The 21,550-nt window shown below is 40.4% G+C and overlaps 1 protein-coding gene across 3 annotated transcripts in view; it reads right to left on the bottom strand.

The window, feature by feature from the left end:
- Positions 1-21,550, bottom strand: part of NR3C2 (nuclear receptor subfamily 3 group C member 2) — a 211,513-nt gene that overhangs the window by 151,864 nt on the left and 38,099 nt on the right. The window contains exon 2 of one of the 3 annotated variants that reach the window (XM_086464584.1): positions 15,068-15,135. The exons of the other annotated variants lie outside the window; for them this stretch is intronic. Within the exon in view, the coding sequence (XP_086320710.1) occupies positions 15,068-15,135 (68 nt within the window). The remainder of the gene's footprint in view (positions 1-15,067; positions 15,136-21,550) is intronic. 3 annotated transcript variants of the gene reach the window in all.

The raw sequence follows: 21,550 nt of genomic DNA, 5'->3' as shown, positions 1-21,550 counted from the left end.
CCTGATCTAAAGCCATCAGACGCCACAAGAAGTCCTTCCATCCATGTATTTATCATGGGCTTTTCTCCTAAGCCTAATTAACACCATGGCCAAAATCACGCTGCGTATTCCTACACTGTCTGGTAATCATGGCACTGATGGGGTGCAGTGGTGCCCAGGGGTGCTGTGAAGGACATCAGCTTTCAGAGGAACCTTCAGGGGCGAGGTGCGTGAATCCCATGGAAATTAACGTTACTTTTCCTGACTGCAGAGGGTCTTAAAAGACAGCCCTTAAAATATGTCCAAAAAAATTTGAAAACAAGAAAAAAAAATTAAGAAACCCAAAGGTGGTTCAGAAAGCTACAGATTTAATTATTCACGACCACTGAACTACTAGAATTTCCTTGGATTCTTGAAGGTTTCTCCTACATCCTGGTATGGCAGCACACAAAACAAGAAATCCTTGTCATGAGGGGGTCTCTCCTCACAATTCTCAGCCCAAAAGAAGGTGTTATAAGCCCGTTTTAAGTCCATGCTAAGCAAAATGCTATTCCCAGTCCTAGCCTGCTCTGAGGACTGGAAATCAATATTGTTGTGGTAAGGGACTATCCCACAACAGCATCCAGAGAGCTCCCCTTAGCCGTAACAAAGCTCTGCTGCATGCATAGCTGTGCTTCATCCCGTGTCCTCCTATCCCATGAGGGACAGAGACTTTGTTCTTTTTTTCCTTGAAACTTTCAATTACAACCATTAAGAAGTCAAAGTAATTATTTTTTTTTCACAGAATGCTTAAACACATTTTTCTCAACTTTCCCAAAATAATTTCTTTCTTGGGATGAATGCAAGCATAACAGTTTTCAAACTGAAAAGAATTCATCTGGCAAAGTACAGAGAAAAACAGTTACGTGGCTCTTAAAAATACAGTTGAACTACAGCATATGCTACAAACACACAGGCATACACATACATTTTAGTAACAACTTGGAAACAAATTTTAATGTAGCTGAGCTATCTACTTGCCAAATGAAACTTTTGTCGGATACTTTTTTACGAGTTCTTATGACACAGTTTTTGAGGATAGCTGTGAATTACGGCTTAATCAAAGTTCTGGTGTAATATGCCCAATTTGGGAGAATGTACTGCTTTTAATTGAAAACAGGTTAGATATTGCAATTTAAATTATAGACATAAACCCTTTAAAATGTAACTTTATGTTCAAATAAAACAGGTGCACCAAAGTGTAATGTTTCCAGTTATTTATTTCGCTGTCGAGTTTTTGGTAGTTTATTAAACCTTCTGTTAGCTTTTAGGCAACTAAGTATCTGTTACGTTATTTGTATCTGCTCAACCATGGAAAAAGCATGTAATCTCTCTGAAGAGTGTAATCAAATGCTTACAGAATAATTTTCTACAGTACGACAAAGATGTTGGATCTTGGGGCTAATGATTTAAAAGATACCAGTAGGCAAGACCAGTATGCTGATGAACTCTTACAGCTAAAAATTCTAGGACACAAACTAATTTTCAAAGTTGGTACTGGCTATTTTAGTAATTCTGAATACTGAACTCAGAGCAGGATTTAATTACACTGCTCCTTCACATACACAAAGAGTTCTGTCCAGAAGCAAGGCATGCCCTACTTTCAAGATGCTCAGTCTTCAAGAAGATAACTACCACAGCTACACAATTGGTTACCACAAATCTAAAGAGAAGTCAAGAGATAAAAAAATGTTTTCTTAAGTAAGCAAGGAAAAGAAAAGTTGAGACTACTGAGCTCCTCCTCAACCTTACTGTAAACCCAGTTCTCAGATCTGCTGCAGGGGTAAGGGAGAAAAGGCCAGGCTCCCTGTGTTTCTCTAGAAATCAGGGCTTTTCTGTCCCAGCTTCTGTCTGAAAGATTCTTAACAGTATGTGAAGCAAAAATATTTGCACAACAGTCTAGCCTGAAACACAAGGGTCTATGGAAGGAGGAAGGATCTACAGCTTTACTGGGTGGAAAAGGAGGCTGTGAGAGCAGTAAGTTACCGAGATGTTCAACAGTGCAGAAATGGAGAAAAAATGAAATACCTAAGAATACATTTCAAACTTCCCTAGGAGTTACACAATCCTATATTCCCAAAAGTAAGCACCAAAGAAGTATTTTATCTAACTATGATTCTTTTCCATATTACCATATGAAAGCAATTGATACTTCTAAGCAACGTGACAGAGATCATAATTTACAACAGAAGACCACAGGACATCACCAAGACAGACGAGCCTAGCCCAGCCCACGGACTATTACCCACTCCTACTGTTTCATGTGGGCATCAATGATGCAGCCAGAAGCAGTGTAAGGAGCATCAAGAAGGATTTCAGAGCCCTGGGAGCGAAGGTAAAGGACTCTGGGGCACAGGTGATTTTCTCCTCAACTCTCCTGGATAAAGGGAAGGGCGTTGAAAAGGTCAGTCAGATCTGACAAGTCAACAACTAGCTACGTGACTGGTGCCACAGCCAGGGGTTTGGTTACTTAGACCATGGCACTTGCTTTGAAAAACCTTGTCTATTGGGGGCTGATGGAGTCCACCTGTCAGAGAAAGGAAAAAGCCGTAAGCTTGCTAAGCTGATGAAGAAGCCTTTAAACTAAATTAGTCGGCGGAGGCGAACCTTAATCCATCCCACTTCTACCAGCCCCATGCCAATACCAACACCAGATGCCTGAAGCCTGAAGAACCATCTCAGGTCACCAGCAGACTATCTGAAGGGCAGTACAAGGGTATTCCAGCCCCTAAGTCAGCTTCATTGGGGGCCCAACTGAAATGCCTATATATAAACGCACGTAGCATGGGGAAATAAACAAGAGGAGTTGGAGACGTGCACACATCTGCAGAGCTATGATCTTATTGGCATTATGGAGACATGGTGGGATGGCTCCTATGACTGGAGTGTAGGGATGGAAAGGTATAGGCTCTCTAAGACAGGCAGGGGAGACAAGGAGGGGCTGTTGCCCTCTACGTCAATAACCAGCTTGAGCGCACAGAGCTCAGCCTGGGGATGGATGAGGAGCCAACAGAGAGCTTACAGGTCAGGATTAAAGGGAGAGCAGGGGCAGGAGATATTATAGTGGGGGTCTGTTACAGGCCACCTGACCAGGAAGACCAAGCGGACGAGGCCCTCTATAGACAAATAGCAGCAGCCTCAGGTTCACAAGCCCTGGTCCTCATGGGGGACTTCAACCACCCCAGTACCTCACAGAGGGACAACACAGCAGGGCACAAGCAATCCAGGAGGTTCCTGGAATGCGCTGATGACCATTTCCTTCTCCTGGTGGTAGATCAGCCAATGAGGAGAGGTGCTATGCTGGACCTTGTCCTCACCAACAAGGAGGGACTGGTGGAGAATGTGAAGCTGAAGGGCAGCCTTGGATGCAGCGACCACAAGATGGTGGAGTTTGAGATCCTTCGGGCTGCGAGAAGGGTGCACAGCAAGCATGCCAGCCTGGACTTCAGGAGAGCAAACAGAGAACTGCTTGGTAGGGTACTGCAGGATGCAGCCCTGGAGGGAAGAGCCCAGGGTAGCTGGTCAATATTCAAGGATCTCCTCCTCCAAGCTCAGGAGCGATGCATCCCAATGAAGAAGAAGTCAGGCAAAAATGCCAGGAGGCCTGCGTGGATGAACAGGGGGCTCCTGGACAGACTCAAAACGAAAGAAGGATGCCCACAGAGGGTGGAAGCAAGGACAGGTAGCCTGGAAGGAATACAGAGAAATTGCCTGAGCAGCCAGGGAACAGGTCAGGAAGACCAAGGCCCTGATAGAATTAAACCTGGCCAGAAACAACAAAGTTAGTAAGAAAAGCTTCTATAGGTATGTTGGTGATAAAAGGAAGACTAGGGATAATGTAGGCCCTGTCAGAAAGGCAACGGGAGACCTAGCTACCCAGGATATGGAGAAGGCTGAGATACTCTTTTTCACCTCAGCCTTCATCGGAAAGTGCTCTGGCCACACTGCCCAAGTCAAAGAGGGAACAGGCAGGGGCTGGCAGAACAAAGAACTGCTCACTGTAGGAGAAGATCAGGTTCGAGACCATCTAGGGAACCTGAAGGTGCATAACCCCATGGGATCTAATGTGATGCATCCGCGGGTCCTGAGGGAACTGGCAGATGTAATTGCTAAGCCACTATCCATCATATTTGAGAAGCTGTGGCAGCCTAGAGAAGTCCCTGCCAATTGGAAAAGAGGAAACATAACCCCCATGTTCAAAAAAGGAAAAAGGGAAGACCCTGGGAATTACAGGCCAGTCGGTTGCACCTCTATGGCCAACAAGAAAATGGAGCAGATCCTCCTGGAAAATATGTTAGGGCACATGGAAAACAAGGAGGTGACTGGTGACAGCCAACATGGCTTCACCAAGGGCAAATCCTGCCTGCCAAATTTGGTGGCCTTCTGCGATGGGGTTACAGCGATGGTGGACAAGAGAAAAGCAACTGACATCATCTACCTGGACTTGTGCAAAGTGTTCAACACTGTCCCACATGACATCCTTGCCTATAAACTGGAGAGATGTGGATTTGATGGATGGACCACTCAGTAGATCAGGAATTGGCTAGATGGTTGCACCCAAAGAGTCATGGTCAACGGCTCGATGTCCAAGTGGAGACCAGTGACAACAGGTGTTCCTCAGGGATCGGTACTGGGACCAGTGATGTTTAACATCTTCATTGATGACACAGACAGTGGGATCGAGTGCACCCTCGGCAAGTTTGCTGACGACACCAAGCTGTGTGGTGCAGGGGACATGCTGGAGGGAAGGGAGGCCATCCAGAGGGACCTTGACAGGCTCGAGGGGTGGGCCCGTGCAAATCTCATGAAGTTCAAAAAGCCAAATGCAAGATCCTGCATCTGCGTTGGGGCAATCCCAAGCACAGATCCAGGCTGGGCAATGAGTAGACTGAGAGCAGACCTGGAGAGAAGGACTTGGGGATGCTGGTAGATGAAAAGCTGAACATGAGCCAGCAATGTGCGCTCACAGCCCAGAAATCGAATCGCATCCTGGGCCGCATCAAAAGAAGTGTGGCCAGCAGGTTGAGGGAGGTGATTCTCTTGCTCTGGTGAGACCCCATCTGCAGTACTGTGTTCAGTTCTGGGGCCCCCAACACAAGAAGGACGTGGACCTGCAAAGATGATCAGGGGACTGAACCACCTGCCCTGAAAGGACAGGCTGAGAGAGTTGGGGTTGTTCAGCCTGGAGAAGAGAAGGCTCTGGTGAGACCTTATAGTGGCCTTCCAGTACTTAAAGGGGGCCTATGGAAAGATGAGGAGGGACTCTTAATCAGAGAGTGTCATGATAAAAGGAGGGGTAACAGCTTTAAGGCTGAAAGAGGATAGATTTAGATTAGATATTAGGAAGAAATTCTTTACTGTGAGTGTTGTGAGACAACTGGAACAAGTTGCGCAGCGACGCTGTGGCTGCCCTCTCCATGGAAGTGTTCAAGGCCAGCGTAGACAGCAAACGCTAATTACTCTGTAGATATTCTCATGGAGACCAAACTCCACTGTGAAGACATTTTATTAATGTATTACTATGTGATGCAGACAGCTCTCTTACAATGCCACAATGAAAACTTCTGAGAAAAGGTAAGTATATGTGCTCATCCTTATATAAAAATATGCATGAATACATTCATTTCTCTATTAAAAAATAAAATAAAATAAACCAGTTCTGCTGCAAACCCTACATCATTTCTTGGCTGGATAGCTCTTGTTAGAATACATCTGTCAAAGCGAAGAGTCAGCTGAAATCAGAAGGCTGAGCTTATACCACAGTACAAGTCTTTAGTGTTTTAATCTTGCCATGGTCATTTTCTCTTTAAAAGCTTATTTTGTAAGAATATACCAGCTGCTAGACTTTTAGAAACAGAAAAAAAAATATGCAGAAAACCACTGTTAGAATTGTTCATGAAATCCATCAAGTTTGGATGGATTTGGATCACTTGCTGTTGTGTTATAGGCAATTATTTCTGGCCAGCCGCAGCTTTATTGGCAGGGAGACTGATGGGGGACATGCAGGTCCCCTTGCCTTAGCGTTGCCTGATGTGGCACATTCCCAGACACACGGCTGGTGACAGCTGCACAGCACCCTCCTGGGGTCCCCTCATCACCCTGGCCAGCAATACAAACAAATCTCAAGGTCTTAAGGATTTTGGTAAATGTAACCTTTTGAAAGAGATATCCCTTTCTATATAAAGCGTAAGTAGCATAAATTAGCATTTTCTCCACTAGCTGGATACTTTTGCTTTATTTAAAAATGTCAGTAAGGCAGGTATTTGAGACAGTCAGAAGTGGTGGAGAAAGAGGAAAATACTCAGTCTCAGTGGAAAGAATATTTTTGACAGCTTTTAGAATTAGTTTTATTCAGTTAAGCATTTTTTTAAATGCACTGCAAATGTTGTGAACCCGATGCCATATCCACAAAGCAACAGGGTTGAAATTCTGCCTTCTATCCAGCGTGTGTGATTTTCAATACTGTGTAATTTCTAAAGAGAGCGAGGATTGCATACAGTTGTTGTTAAAGCACACTTATACACTTATACACTTGAAATGTTTACAAAGTTAATCACTTTAAGCCTAACTTACTTGGTCAGGTAGTACTGCTAACAAGAAGCATCATGACGACATATAAACGACCTCTATTTAGTGTGACAGTAGAGTTATATTTGCATGCTACAAATACACACAGACAACAGTCACCTTATTCACCAGCTAGCGTAAACACAAAAATACCAACCCCAAAACAACAACAAAGATGGCTGCTTCTTTATACTGTGGCTTATCGACCAAAAAGCAAGTAAAGCAAGTATCGTTTCTGCGTAGTGAGATTTTGCACACTGCCACCATGTGTAGGGAAAATTCCATTAAAACAGTTTGCCACAGGCTTCCTGATACACCAGGAAAACTGTATCAGCAGCAAAGATACAGCCTTTATAGATGTCAATAACAAATTTATGCCGCTGGTTGAAATGGAGGAAGGTCACGATCAGCTAATTAATTTATAATGTACTCTTCCTTGCTCTTGACAAATATGATTATCATTTAATAAATGCAGACGCTCTAGCTAAAAAACATGGTGACGCTTATCTGGAATATCATCTTAATAATAATTAATAAAAATAATAATTAGCACTAATATAATCTTCTCACATTTAATATTATTTTATTTTATTAATAGCTTAACTGCCCAATCCCCTACATTCTAAAATGTATTTACCAAATTCTTTTACACAAATGTAAACAAAACTTGTCTCAAGGGCCCCTAATGTACTAAGTCTTCCAATCACTCAGTACAGATGTTAACAATAAAATTTGAATGGATTAGCACTTCAACACAAAACTCTACATTTCTGCAAAGGCTGTTTCTACTTTTATTTTCATTGTGTGATTGATAAAACATTGCTATCTGTACAGCACATCTCCTTTGAAATCCAACAAAAATAACTTTTTTTAAGCTACTTTTGAAGTTCACTCAGATTAATAATATTAGAAGTTAACACCACATGTTTGTTTATATTTCTACGCTGCCAGAGAAGGGCATTTAAACATTGCCTCAGAAAAGGATTACAATACGCAGTGTCTACTGCAAACCAAATTCACTTGAAGAACATTGATGTGGCAGACTCGAAACCACAAAAACATATTCATTATTACTCACCAGTGCTGTTTTCCTAAGCATTTGTATAAATAAATAGGTAAAAGTCCTCAGAAACCTACAACAAACTGGCATTTATCTTTTTCCATAGCAGGAATATGTATTGATTCTAAGATACTACCATGGGCTAACGTTTCTAATAAGAACAGGGATGAACTTGGGCATTCTATGAAGCACGATCTTTAAATTAAGGCCCTAATCCTACAGTCCGTTTCTGGCAGGCAAAATCACACAACTGCATTGAGATCCATTAATTTAATTAGAACTATTCATATGCTTAAAGTTATAAATGTGTTTAATTACATGCTGAATTAAACCTAGACTGGGGTAAACTGTGCCTCAAATTCAATAGCGAGTTGTGCTTTCCCAACTAAATTCATGTTGATATTAAAACATCCATTTCATGTAAGAGAGATTAATCTAGCCCATCTCCCAAAACAAGGCCAAATAGTTTGGGAGGTACAAAGACTGATGATGCTTCTTATGGGAAGGTGAAGTATGTAACAAATACTGGTTAGAAAGTTTAATGTGCTTCTACGGGGCCTCTAGGGCTGGATTTTCAAGTTTTTGCAATACCTCAAAATCCATATATAGGGAATGAAAAAGTCTAAGTGGGCTAGATGCCTAACTACTAATGAGACCATCTACTCTGATTACATACTTTTAAAAGATTTGACCAGGAGACTGTTGTCATCTGCAGGTGTCTGGCTGCCTTGAAAATCTAGATCCTACGAATTCACCCTTGGATACAACGGTGATGAAGACTGACGCTGAATCAACACAAAGGCAAAGACGTCCACCTGCCTGAGATGGGCAAATACAGAACAACATAATCCTAAAACCATGTTTCAACACATATACTAGTATCAGGTCTTCACAAGTACAGCTCTGAACACAAATATTCCAGTATTTGTCTAAATAGAAAAGAACTAATCTGAAAGTCAACAACTTGATATACTGTAATAAGTCCTCCTTCTTGTTATTATTAGTCTAATACACTACTTTGTAATTCAGAATTAAGATATTTCAAACAATCTTTCATAGAATTACTTTATTAATCAACCATTTGTTCTATTATCTCCCTTAAGCACTGAAAATAAATTACAGAATGTGATTTTCATATTCAAAACCAGGTCTTTATTCCCGAGGTCTGTGCTTTACAAACAGACTTACTAGAAATTTTGTTTGTGCGCATGTTGGCTATTAAAAGCAGTGGTATTATGTTCTGCCACTAAACCACAAATGTAATTATGAGGTGGAATTTCTTGGCCCAGTTTCAACATTTAAAAACACAGTTAACAATGCTTAAGGAAATGCAACTAACCCCCACCTACCCCCTACCCCCCCAGCCCCAAGCTACAAAAACAAACAAACTTTACTAGCAGTTCTACATCATATCCCATGGGATGAGACAGAGGAAACAGCATGAAAAATGAAAATACTCCAGGAGTATTTAAATTACATTTTGAAAAGCAAATTAGAAATATTATCCAGAAAACCAGCAGTATCTCCAGTATACATATGGACACCAAATGACGTGAAAATGTTAGGCTGGTTGGTATTTTATCTCCATGATTTTCTTTGTGAGTTATATATTTAACACAGACATAAAACAAAATGTCCTACGTGTCTTTCTACATATTTCTATTGCTAAATAAGTTTTAAGAGCAGATCCTAAGAATACAGTCCTTCCAAAAACGTGTGCTTACTTCAATAGATCAAAAGGTGAGTAACTAACAAGCTAACATATGGGTTCTTCATATTTTGATGACTGACCTCCATTTTTTTCCTCCAATGAGTTTAAATGTGACTTAACAGCTGGGACTCAGACTTCTGCCAAAGACTACTATTATTTTGCCAGCAAGTTCGCATGTGGAAGTATATTGAACTTTTATAGCTTTCATCACAGCTAGTAAGTAAGAGCAAACATGATTTAGAAGTGACAAGACTCAACTCCACAGCAAAACCTGAGGTACAAATAAACCAAGGTACCCTGAAATAACTCATACATAACTCAAGAATGGTGGTTAGTCCTTTATTTTTCAAAATATTTATTCCAACGTTAGCTTTTGCCATGAAAAATGAATCAGTCTCCAAGTATATCCTAAGCTCCCTCTCCTATGTGCAGAAAAGTGCACATTTTGATTGTGTACTGTACTTACGCATTTGTATTTTATACTTTTAAATATGTAATATTCAGTGGGATCAAGAATGGATATTACAAACTACACAAGCATCGTAAATACTACGGACATTTTCTTTTAAAACTCATTTGATCTTGCACTGAAATCAAAATAGTGCAAACACTGCTTTAAAGTTTTAAGATATCTTTTATACACACAGCAGTATCAGATCATATATTCCTCCCTTTACTTGATGAATGCAGACTGTTTATTCATTACTTTTAAATCCATTACTCTCCTATTATTTGAAATGTGCATTTTTATGTTTTGTTTTTATGTTGGGGAACAGGGCTTGCTTAGTCTGGAGAAAAGGAGGCTGAGGCAAGACCTTATCGCTCTCTACACCTACCTGAAAGGAGGTTGTAGGGAGGTAGGTGTTGGTTTCTTCTCCCAGCTAACAAGCGATAGGACAAGAGGAAGTTGCCTCAAGTTGCATCAGGGGAGGTTTAGATTGGATATTAGAAGAATTCCTTCACAAAAGGGTTGTCAAGCACTGGAACAGGCTGCCCAGGGAAGTGGTTGAGTCACCATCCCTGAAGATATTTAAAAATGGTGTAGATGTGATGCTTGGGGACATAGTTTAGTGGTGGGCTTGGCAGTGCTAGATTAACAGCTGGACTTGAAAGATCTTTTCCAACCTCAACAATTTCATGATTCTATGATTCTAAGTGTATGGAGCAAATTTTAATATTAATAGGGAGCAGATAGGGAATTGTGGAAAAACTTTGATTTTTCTCTGCAAAGAAACACCCTCCTCTCACAGGCTCTCCCCAATTATGAGACTCTCTGTTGACAATACAAACCTCCTTCACACAGGCAGGTCACCTTTCTCCTCTAGCCAGAAACATAAAACATAAGACTGGGTGGGACCTTTCAGGTAGTCAAGCCCAGCTCTCTCCTACTAGATGTTACCCTGTTCTGCTATCTGTTTTATAAAAACTGATGAAACTCAAAATAATAAAGCTTTCTGCCACTCTACCTATTGAAGAGCTACATTAAAACCTCATCAGTTACAAACCAAAGGGCAAATTTTTGCACTTTCATTATGCAATAATCATTCCCACCCCTGGCAGTGAGATATAGGAAGTCTTGTGAGAAACCACAGTTCTCCACTCAACAGCTGAGTAATTTCCCTTACAGCAGGTTCCTTTGTCCAATGGACTGACTATATTACCTGAGACTAGCCCTCTCTTACTCTTTCGTTTTCATAAAATTATAAATAATTACAAAAACTTACTTAGATAGAAACTTGTGTATCGAGGTTGTTTGCTATTATAAATAGCACAGGCAACATAAGAGAGCATTACTGTACACTTACATTTCTCGATTAAGTGAAGGTATGTCTAGGTGGTAGATGACTACAAAGGGTAAGCTAAACTCACCTGCTAATTTAGCTAAAACAGTCATAAATTGTGTACGTGTAAAGAGGAAAAAAGCAGCAGCAACCTGCTATACCCAAGATCAGTAGTAGGCTTCCAATGAAGAACTGAAGCAGCACTGATGATGTAGCTCCTGAAATGGATCTTCAACTGCCCAACTCTCAAAAGTCTTCCTATGTTCTGTCAATTCTTCTAACAACAACCATCTAAAATACCGACCTTAAACTATGTTATCCACTTCACAGCTAGTTCTAAAAGCATCCTAGACTGCCACTGGATTTACTACTTGATAACAGCAAGGTTATTTGCAGACTCCTTTAATGTGTTTTCAGTGTTCAATTTTAGAAAGAGCAGCAAAATTGCAGTGGTCTAGTGACATTACAAATGTCATATGTCCAGGTTACTAAAGCACGCTGCAAACAAAGCAATCTGTAACACATGATTAGTAGAGACATTGCTCCTGAAAATTACTATTTCTGAACTAATATAAGTGCAAACTTATTTAGAAGTTAACATCCTTCTTTACATCGGCATCCTTCCGAAGTTTGTATTTTATTAATGTTTCAAGTTTACATGTGCCGTATGCTACTGAGAATATCTAGTGCTGAAAAAGAGCCACCCTATTCCTCTTACAAACCTCTGTATGGAGGAAGATCGCATAGCCAGAAAGTGGCTTGCAATCAAATCTTCCCATCAGTAGCCAGAAAACAGCGAAAGACAAACTTTACAAAGTGTCTATGCTAGCACATCTGAATCTACTTCACATCTTGAGTGAAGGAGCTTTGTGTGGAAACAAATTTGGCACTTAGTTTTCAAGGAGCAACAGCAGAACTCAAGACTCAGTTCATTAGTACATGACAGGGATGCAAAAATTAAGCTCTGCTAGCTGCAGATACAAAACAGTGCAAGATACCAACCTGACAGTCGCATTAGCAAAGCTTTAACAAGAAAAAACAACAGTATGAGCATAGCATCCTACACAGACTAGGCTGTGACTGAGCAAACCTCTGCGGAGGTAGAATGACAAACCCCACTGCTGAAAAGATGACAGTACTTTAGAATTAAAAAAGACGAGAATGGATTTGCTCTCTTCTTCATTACCTGTGCATTGAAAACAGAAACAAAGGCACCTGCAAATTACCCTCTGGCAGCACCTCTCTGCTCCTATGGATTACAGATAGACACCACAGCAGCTGCATTGCTAACTTGCATGCCTCAATTTAGTCCAAAAATCCACCCGTGGGATGAATGCAGACCTTTAATATACCTACCAAAACATCTGTATGTTATACACAGAGCTAAATCAATGCAATTCCGTCAGCCTTGAAAAAACAAACAAGAACAAAAAAAAACCCCACAAGTACTTGAAAACTCTGGGTTTATAAACATTCATCCACAAATCTGTGTGCTGTGGCTCATGCCCAAAGACAAACATCACTGTTTCTCAACAATGATGAAAAGCAATGTCACATGAGACCCTCCTTTACTAAAATATTACTTCTATGAAGCACGCCATACAACAGTTTTAGTGCACTGAGAGGCTCTGCATAATCTGATGTAAACTCTGCTCATTAACAAACTTTTTTTTTCCCATCAAACACTACACCTGATCTTCACTGCTCGAAAATTCTCTGAAGTTATGAACAAGGGATGTATCAGTACAGTGAAACTTAGAGAATTCATTTATCTTAAAAAGGTACCAAATTTTTTTTTCAAGTAACAGAAAGTCCCATTTGATTCATTATTATAAATTCACCCCATGCTTGATACGAAAAATTCTGAAGTACCAAGAAACATTCTAGGTGAGTGAGTATTCATGTACGAGCAGTGATTAGCTAAAAATTTCAGACAGGCTGGTCGGCTAAAAGATGAGATCATCAACTTGAGTCCTTCAGCTCATTACCTTAGCCCTATCCAAACCATTAAATCACGACTGGAAATATACACCGTTCATATTATAAAGGAGTCACGCTTGAGATTACTTGAAAATGACAGAAGACAGAAAAAGAATGGCTCTATGGACCATTTACTCACTGTTGAGTTACAAATATGAGACAACTTTAAAAAAAAAAATTTCCATGGTGATTCGAACATCGCAGACACAATAGAACCACATACAGTATTAACAATATATTAAGACAGAAGAGGGCAAAGGTAGCATGGAGTTGGTCAGAATCATTCAAAGCCCAGGAGTCTTGCGTGCTTTGGCTTCATTTAATGTCTGGTATTTTTCACAGGCAATATTGACTTCTGCACAGCATGACAGCCAACACCAACCAGATCACACCAAGCACCTTACAGGCGCAGTTTCATTTTGCTTTCCTAATGAAAAGTACAAGTATTTAACCATCAACATTGATACAGTGCAGTAATTACAAATACCTATGAACTGAACAAAAAATAAAATGTTGAATTGGTCTCTGAGGCTTCAAATAGCTGTGGAGATCCGCAAGCATCTCCTGAAGGTCCAGCACTTCTGTTGTCAAGGCTGGTGAGTACATTCACGTCCATTGTGCAAATACCCTCCTTGCAAGTATCCACGAGACCCCTGGTCTGCGACCTGTCACTTCAGTTTCCCAAACTGTTGCCTCTTGTGTCCAGTTCTAACAACTCTAGAGGTTTTGCTGAAGTTAACCCTAGTTCTTACATAGTCCCTGAACTTCCAAGATTTCAGCCTTGAAGTCAGTCTTCAACTGATCCTCTGCCACACACTTCAGCCCTAAGTTTGTCACAAATCTACCCATTTTCAGGTTCTTGTGCCATGTCATCTGTGTTAGTGGACAGCTATACACTTTACATTTCCATCATGCACATTCCTGATAAGCCTCCTCTACCTGAGCTAACTGAAAACAAAACCAAGAACACCCTTCAAACTCATTTATTTTCCCTCCCTTTTTGTTCATGTCTACTGCTTTTACATGCAGGGCACCCTAAAGCATTTCATATTCTGCTTTCTTGTAGTATATGATCTCTAACTTAGTAACATGGTTTGAAATGACCTTGTGCATAACATGGCAACTCACTTTGCCGAGTCCCCTTGACAAACAAAGTTCCACATAGGTATCTGTAAGTCACTTGCTGTCTCCCTACAGATAGCTTCAGCCTCTCAGGACATGCTCGCACCCTTGTCTGCCAGGAGTTCACAGTATCCCCATTTTCTCCCACCTCTAGCTCTCCTCCTTGGACAGTCGTTCATGATCCAAACACTTTCATTATCCCCTTCGCTCTCCACTGCTTACAGGGAGGTCTTACCAAAAATCTCAGCAAAGTTAGTAATATTATGGGAAACAAAATGAAATACATAAACTTTGGGATAGGACTCAGAAAGCCTGCATTCATGTTCAAGCTCTGTAAGCTTCATACACAGAACAGAGCAAATGACTTAAACTTCTTATGCCTGAACTCTTTACCCAAAAATTTATTTTCCCCATGCACACGCTTCCCAGGAACACCATTAGGATAAAAATCATCGTGTTTTGCCAGTTGCCCAGCTATTACTGTAGGTCACAACATACGTAAGTAAGAATTGATTACGAAAAGCAGGAAGCGAAAACAGTCCATATGTAGTTAATATTGCTACCGAAACCTAAACTTCTGCATTTCCTGCCATTGTGACTTTAATTATGAAATCCTAATGTTGCACTAAGATAACTGCCATGTTTAGTTTCCTAGCTGTCTTTAAAGGAAATATTAAAAAAAATTAAAAACAAAACAAAAAAAAAACAACACCAAAACTCCAACCAAACACAACCACCCCCAAAAAGCCACTGAAAACAAACAACAATGAACAACAAACAAAAAAAGCCCACATAACTCAGAAGTTTTGCAAGTTCCTCCAACTCATCAGTGCATTCGCAAAGGAGGTTCATCGGCAGACTTCACTTTGAGCTCTGCTCTGATCCCTTCTTGCTGCCTGGGATTAAAGGCAGCAGAAAGCTGATGGACTGTCCCAAAGGAGAAAAGTCTATCTATTCTGTCTCTGGATTATCTAATCTATCTCTGTCTGAAGAGAAACCCTGGCATGGATCTACCTATGAATTTCTACAGAGCAGAAAAGGCTGAAGCAGAAACAGAACTAAACCAAACTAGAAAAAACCCAAACAACAAGAACAAGAGGTTAGGCAGATGATCCCCTGACTGGAATTTTTTTTTTTTTTGGTGGGTTGAGAATCAAGACTGAAATTTAAGTGTCAGTGCTGAAGGTCAGAGGAGAAATATGGGAAAACAAATGGCAACAGATCACAAGCACAAGATGGTGTCCCCTCAACTTCTGCAGGAACTCATGTACGCATATCTGAGCTATTACTGCTCATGTTAATCTTATTTAAACCCACCTCTGTACCAGAAAAATGTGAGATAGCAAACACAGTGCCAATCTCCTAACAGGGCTCTCAGGGGAATTCGGAAAACTACAAAACAATTAATTTGACATACACGTTTTGCAAATTGGTAGGAACTCTTACAAAGAACAAAAGTCTTCAAACACAGAGATGGATACAGCATGCTGGTGAAGAGTCAACATGGCATTTGCACAACTGCCTCATAAATCTGTTAACATTGCTAAAGAATCAATGGATGTGAAGACAAATATGATTGGATTAATCAACAAGTTTGATCTCCAAACAACTAAGTTGTTAAAAGATGGGAAATAAAAAATGGTATTAAACTTTTCAGTTTTTCAATGAAAATAGGCCAGTATCAGTGTTCCATAGTGGATCCATAGGACATAGCTGAATAAATGGGTTGAAAAGGGGGCAAAACGGTGTGCAGAAACAGTATCCTACTGATACTAAGTCACTCATACCAATACAAAGGCTGACTGAGAGAATTGCAAATGATCTCACACAGCAAAGGACTAGATAGTAAAATGAGAGACAAAACTCAGTGTTGACAGTTATAAAGAATTGTAGGGAGTGGTGGTGAGGATGGGTGGGGAGGAAAACAACCCCAACCCTATGTATACAATACTGGCTCTGGATGAGCCGTCACCACTACAGAGAAAGATCTTGCACTCGTTAGGGACACATTTAAGAAAATGACGGTTTAGTTTCAGCAGCAATCAAAAAAAATCAAATACTGTTAAAAATTATCAGGAATGTAGACCACCACAGAACGTGCCATTAAGCCAGCATTTAAATGACAGACACTGCACACTGAATATGTTATCTAGCTTTGATGCAGTCCTCCAGTTTCAAAAAAGATGTAACAGAACTAGGAAAGGCAGAGAGAAGAACAAGGATGATCAAAGGTATGAAATGAGTTCTGTTCAAGGAACTAAATAGGCATGGATTTTCTAGCCTGGAAGACAAACTATCAAGGTGGTATCAAAGAGATCTGTGATAAATGGAGCAGCATAAAGGCAGTGGATAAGGAATCATTTGTCTCCCACAAGATAAGAACAAAGGAGCACCAAATGAAATTATCAGGTAGCAAATTCAAAACAAACAAAAGAAGGTACTTCTTAACGTATATGTTGTTCTACCGCAGAAGTCACTGCACACGATATTGTGGATAATAAAAATGCACATGGTTTTAAAAACAATCAGACAAACTAATGGAATAAAAATCTACCAAGGGTATTAAACCCAAGATACCATCTCTGTTTCAGGAAGTTTGTGAGATGCAGATTGCAGAAAGCTGGGAAAATGTACTGAGAAAGCACTACTATGTGCTTGCCTTTTACCGTCTTCCCTAGGCATCTGCTATCAGTCACTGGCCGAGACAGGACAGGCCATGACAACAGCCAGTAGCACAACTCCATAGGAGTCAATCTTGAGGGCAAAACATAGGATACCGAGGACCTAGTGTTCACCTTTCATTCAGATGGTTTCACTTTCAACTAGAGCCAGCCTGGTCCCACTGACTGAATAGGTATTACCAAGCTGAAAACATCTTTTGGTTTAGTGGCGCCTGAAAAGAAACCCATCTGCATGCTCTGAGCCCATTCGGCAATGTGCGCACGTCTGCAGGAAGCCAGGACAATGAGCGGACTTGCTTCAGAAGTGCACTCCTGACGCACACCAAAACATTCATGCAGATACACCTGTGCCCAACCAAACAAAAGCTTGCCCTAGACTTCGACCACTTCCCTGAAACAGCGACCCTTCTGAATCCAGAAGATAGCCTCCAGAACGTGCCATGCCCCCAAGAGGTGACAGAGACTTAACTGGGTCTTGCTACACGATCGGTCCTGAAGCATCTTCCTGGTTACATCCCACTCTGCTTAACACTCTTTGGGTACATCTATAGAACTGGGTCTTTACACATAAAGCTATAGACATTATACTGCACATTTTTTTAAGCAGTTTTTAAACTTTAATGTCTTTAATGCAGCAAACAGCTACTTTTTACCTCAAAAACATACTTATCTGTTATGACAAATATACTGATATCAGCTTTTAACCATCTATACACTAAAAAATTAAACTTGTACCTTTCTTATGAGAAATTTATAATTTCATTCATATTTTGAAAATGATTAATGACATCCATGCTTCTTCCTTCCAAGAAGACAACCAGTATATAATTCCAAGGGATAGATGTTGAAGAAGGTTATAGACTTCCAAAATACATTTTTATATTAGAAACTGTATTGAAATTTTCTCATCAGAACAGCTTGACTCTTATAAAATAGTTAAGTATAGCATTACATTGCATTTCTCTTCATGGCAAACATTATTTTAATGATATTATATTGCCTTCAATATGAATGTACCTTTTCAATAAGATGACAAGCCAATTTTGCAGTTTACAGCCAGACCTGGTATTAACCTAAAGCATATTCTCCTAGAAAGAACAATATACTTTAAAAACAAACAAAAAACCCTCAAACTGTGTCTGATCCTGACTTCTGTTACTTAACTTTGCATTTGTCTAACTATACAATGTGGAATACCTCAGCTGAGTATTAAAAGGAACTTCTTCACATGCACAAAAAGCCTTTTGATTTACCTTGAATTCCCGATTCTACCAATTTAATCTTTTGTGTAAGTCTCTTCCAAAGCAGACTACTACTTCCTTAAACAAAAGGTTATGTGTTCGTTTTTGAAGAAGTGGTATTTTTGACCTTGACAGAGAATACACAATTGATGGGAAAATGTCACTGCAGAAACTTCCAACAGATTAATGTTACAGAGCTGAACTTTTGCTTTATCTGCAGCCTAATTAAAAAGAAAGGTTCCCACCCCAAAAAGCCTTATGCAAGGTGCTTGACATGAACTACTATAAAGTTCCGCATAAATGGGCCCAAAGGCATTCAAAATTATTGCAAAAACCCCTATTTTCTTCTGCAGAAGTAACTAACAATACAGGACCAGAATCTTCTCTTCAGAAAGCCAAATACAAACTGTTGGGGTATTTTAAAGATCAGTAAGTACATATCAGTCTTGTTTCATTTACACTGGATCTGGGAAAGCAAGAGAGAGAAATACAATTTTTTTCTTATCTTGGTCTGTCTTGTACAGGCTAAAATAAAATCAATTGCCCTGTGGAAAAGCCTTGTAAAGAAAACTCATAAATCCTATTTATTTATCTCTTTTTTCATCATGCTAGAGCAACACAAGATAGGCTATTTTTTGTCACAGTGCCAGATGGTAAAAGAACCATAACATTCACTGTTCTTCAACCCCAGGAATCATATTTCACTGTACTAAAAATGAAACAATACCTAGCAATTCATGAAATTATTTGACCCTTTGATTATCATAATTAAACAACATTAAATTCCATCAACGATCATCCATAACCAAAAGTTATATGCTTATTCTTCCTAAGCAATGTACAAGGAGAATGAAAACTTCAGAGTAAGATCCCCCAAAATTATCATGCTAAGTGGAAAGCTTTTTATGTTTGCCAGCAGAAAAAAATCCTGGGAACAGGTCTTAAATCCTTCCCGTATCTGGAAGTTCATCTTAGCAGCACATCGTTCCAGTTAGGGTCTGCATTTTTATCCAATAGCTAATGCATGTCAAGCCTATGAAAGGTCTTTGGAATAGGAGCTGGAACACGTGAGTCACCTTCCTCATCGTGTGGCCAGAGCGAGTCTCCATCTCTGCCCGAGATAAATGAAGATTTATGGGGTTAAAATGACTTATTTTCAGTGAGGTGGAGTCAGCATGCACTTGCTCTGGGATTTACTCTAGCCTCCAGACACTCAATTTTTCATAATTATGTGAAAAAATATTTGAACGCCCTAAAGCAAGGGCAGCAACGGGACCTCAGACTCCAAATATTGGGCAGCAGGTCTTACCGTGGTATAGCCATCTAACAGAGACACTGATATTCCTTCTTCTGACGAATTTGCCAAAGAAACTAGAAACCTCTCCTGTACATTCCTGTGGAATCCAGTCCCCTGGGCATGATGACTGAGCAATTCCCAGAAAAAAAAGACTCTGTAGTCATAGAGGAAACGAATTTACACACCAAAAGACCCAGACCAAGTCACTTCTAGTCATTGTGTCATCTGGAATTTGGCAGGAGGCTAACCTGCTGTTTCAGATCTCATTTTCGTACTTGCACAGTAAAATCCTACCTGCATCCCACCTAAAAATGCTATTTTGTTTACTTTTTTTTCCAAGCTCTCCAAGCTCAGACTCTTTAATCTTTCCCAATGACCTTTCAGCAGAGCTCCGTTCAGGATCTGAAGGATGGTAGACCATTTTCTGTTCTTTATTATGAGCACACCCAATCGGAAGGCGGCTCATGTACAACAGATACATGTGCGCAAGCAGCATCAGCATGCCACAAACGAGATATGTTTTCAGATTATTTAAACAATGCCACACCTATAATGAAGATAATAATTAACTAACATCCCTATCACCAAGGTGTCGCAAAGTGAACTTCACATCAAAGAAAATAGCCTTTAAGGTATTTAAAGATTCCAAGGTGGTGTAATCTGATGCTGCTTGTGCACGTAGGGAAAGAACTTGTTAACTGGTTTGCACTGTAGACAAACATCAACAAACTTTCACAGATTTCTTCCTTCTATGCATCTGGCAATACTTTTTTTTTTTTTCACACCTTTTTTTTTTTTAAATAGATTTTGTAGTTGTTCTCCAAAAGTTGCAATGTCATTTTGCCCTAAGTATACCAGAACATCTTCTATGAACATTATTAACACAAACATAAAATTTCTACTTCTGTGTCAAAGTTTGTTAGAAAAGATTTTACCGCCATATGATTTAAGGAAACTCAATTAGCTGTATTTTTAAATTTCCCATTGCCAGATGGGATATTACACAAGACTGGCATGATGATTCAAATACCAGCAGTAGGTCCAGCCACTGAGAATTAAGAAGATGGCATCATGGGAAGAGAAAACAGTTTCCCCAAGATGGCTCTAATACTTCAAGACGAATTTGCTCAAACCAAAACAAATTCTTCACAGCCATGAAAGGATTTGCTGACACACCAGGTCACAGGAGGCTAATGGCCTTGCGACACACCTACTAAATCTTCTCTCACAAGCTTAATGCAATAAAGAAAATCCCTTTGTGGCTGATACCACTGCGGGTGCCACAGTGGAGAGGAGGAGGCCTGGAAGGTAAAGGAGGTCCCGGGGCAGCAAGCATCACTCTGCCTGGCAGCCCCTGGCTCAGGAAAGGGAGTTAGGAGCTGGCCGGGACTGTAGTTGTTCTAAGCCCTGCTCGAGAGGAGAAAAATCAGACGTGACCTGGCAAAGGAAGGGAAAGAGTGAATGCAGTGAGTGGTATATGGCCTTGCCAGGGGGATAAAACAGAGAGCAGCTTATGCCGTGACCTGCTGAGAGCGACGATCAGCAGGCCATTCCTCCTCTGCTTTAAGGAGCTGGGGAACAAAAGTGGAAGACCTACTGGTAAGGACAAACATGAACTTACTGAAGGAAAGGAGCAAGATGTGCTTCTTCCTCCTCCTCCAACCTATTTTCTTGGTTTTGTTTGGACAAATCAGAAATGACCCTTGTTAGTATGAGAGAAAAAGTGAGATGCAGGCAGCCTCATTTTCATCCAGGAGGGGCAGACATTTAAATTACCAGTCTTGCTACTGATTTTGGACACTAGCCATGGCTGGGGATTTTACCCGTAATTCTCACTGACATTAATTCACAGACTGGCTCCCTGAGCAGGAAAGGTCTTGCTCTGGCCTGACCCATAACAAGGAACCTGGGGTGGAGGGTTCACCTGACTCATGATAATTGCCTTACAGGTATATCGGATAAAAGACTGTTTCTGAGGTACCAGGTCTATGTACAGACACAGGATCTGCAATCTCCTGCCACACTCTGCAACAGCGAAGGAAAATTCTTACCATCAGAACAGACAATGTCAGTAGGAAACAAATGATAAAAC

Source organism: Leptosomus discolor, chromosome 4 (genome assembly GCF_034619465.1).
Source record: "Leptosomus discolor isolate bLepDis1 chromosome 4, bLepDis1.hap2, whole genome shotgun sequence".
Taxonomy (NCBI): Eukaryota; Metazoa; Chordata; class Aves; order Leptosomiformes; family Leptosomidae; genus Leptosomus; species Leptosomus discolor.
This window is presented reverse-complemented; position numbering and strand designations above follow the sequence as displayed.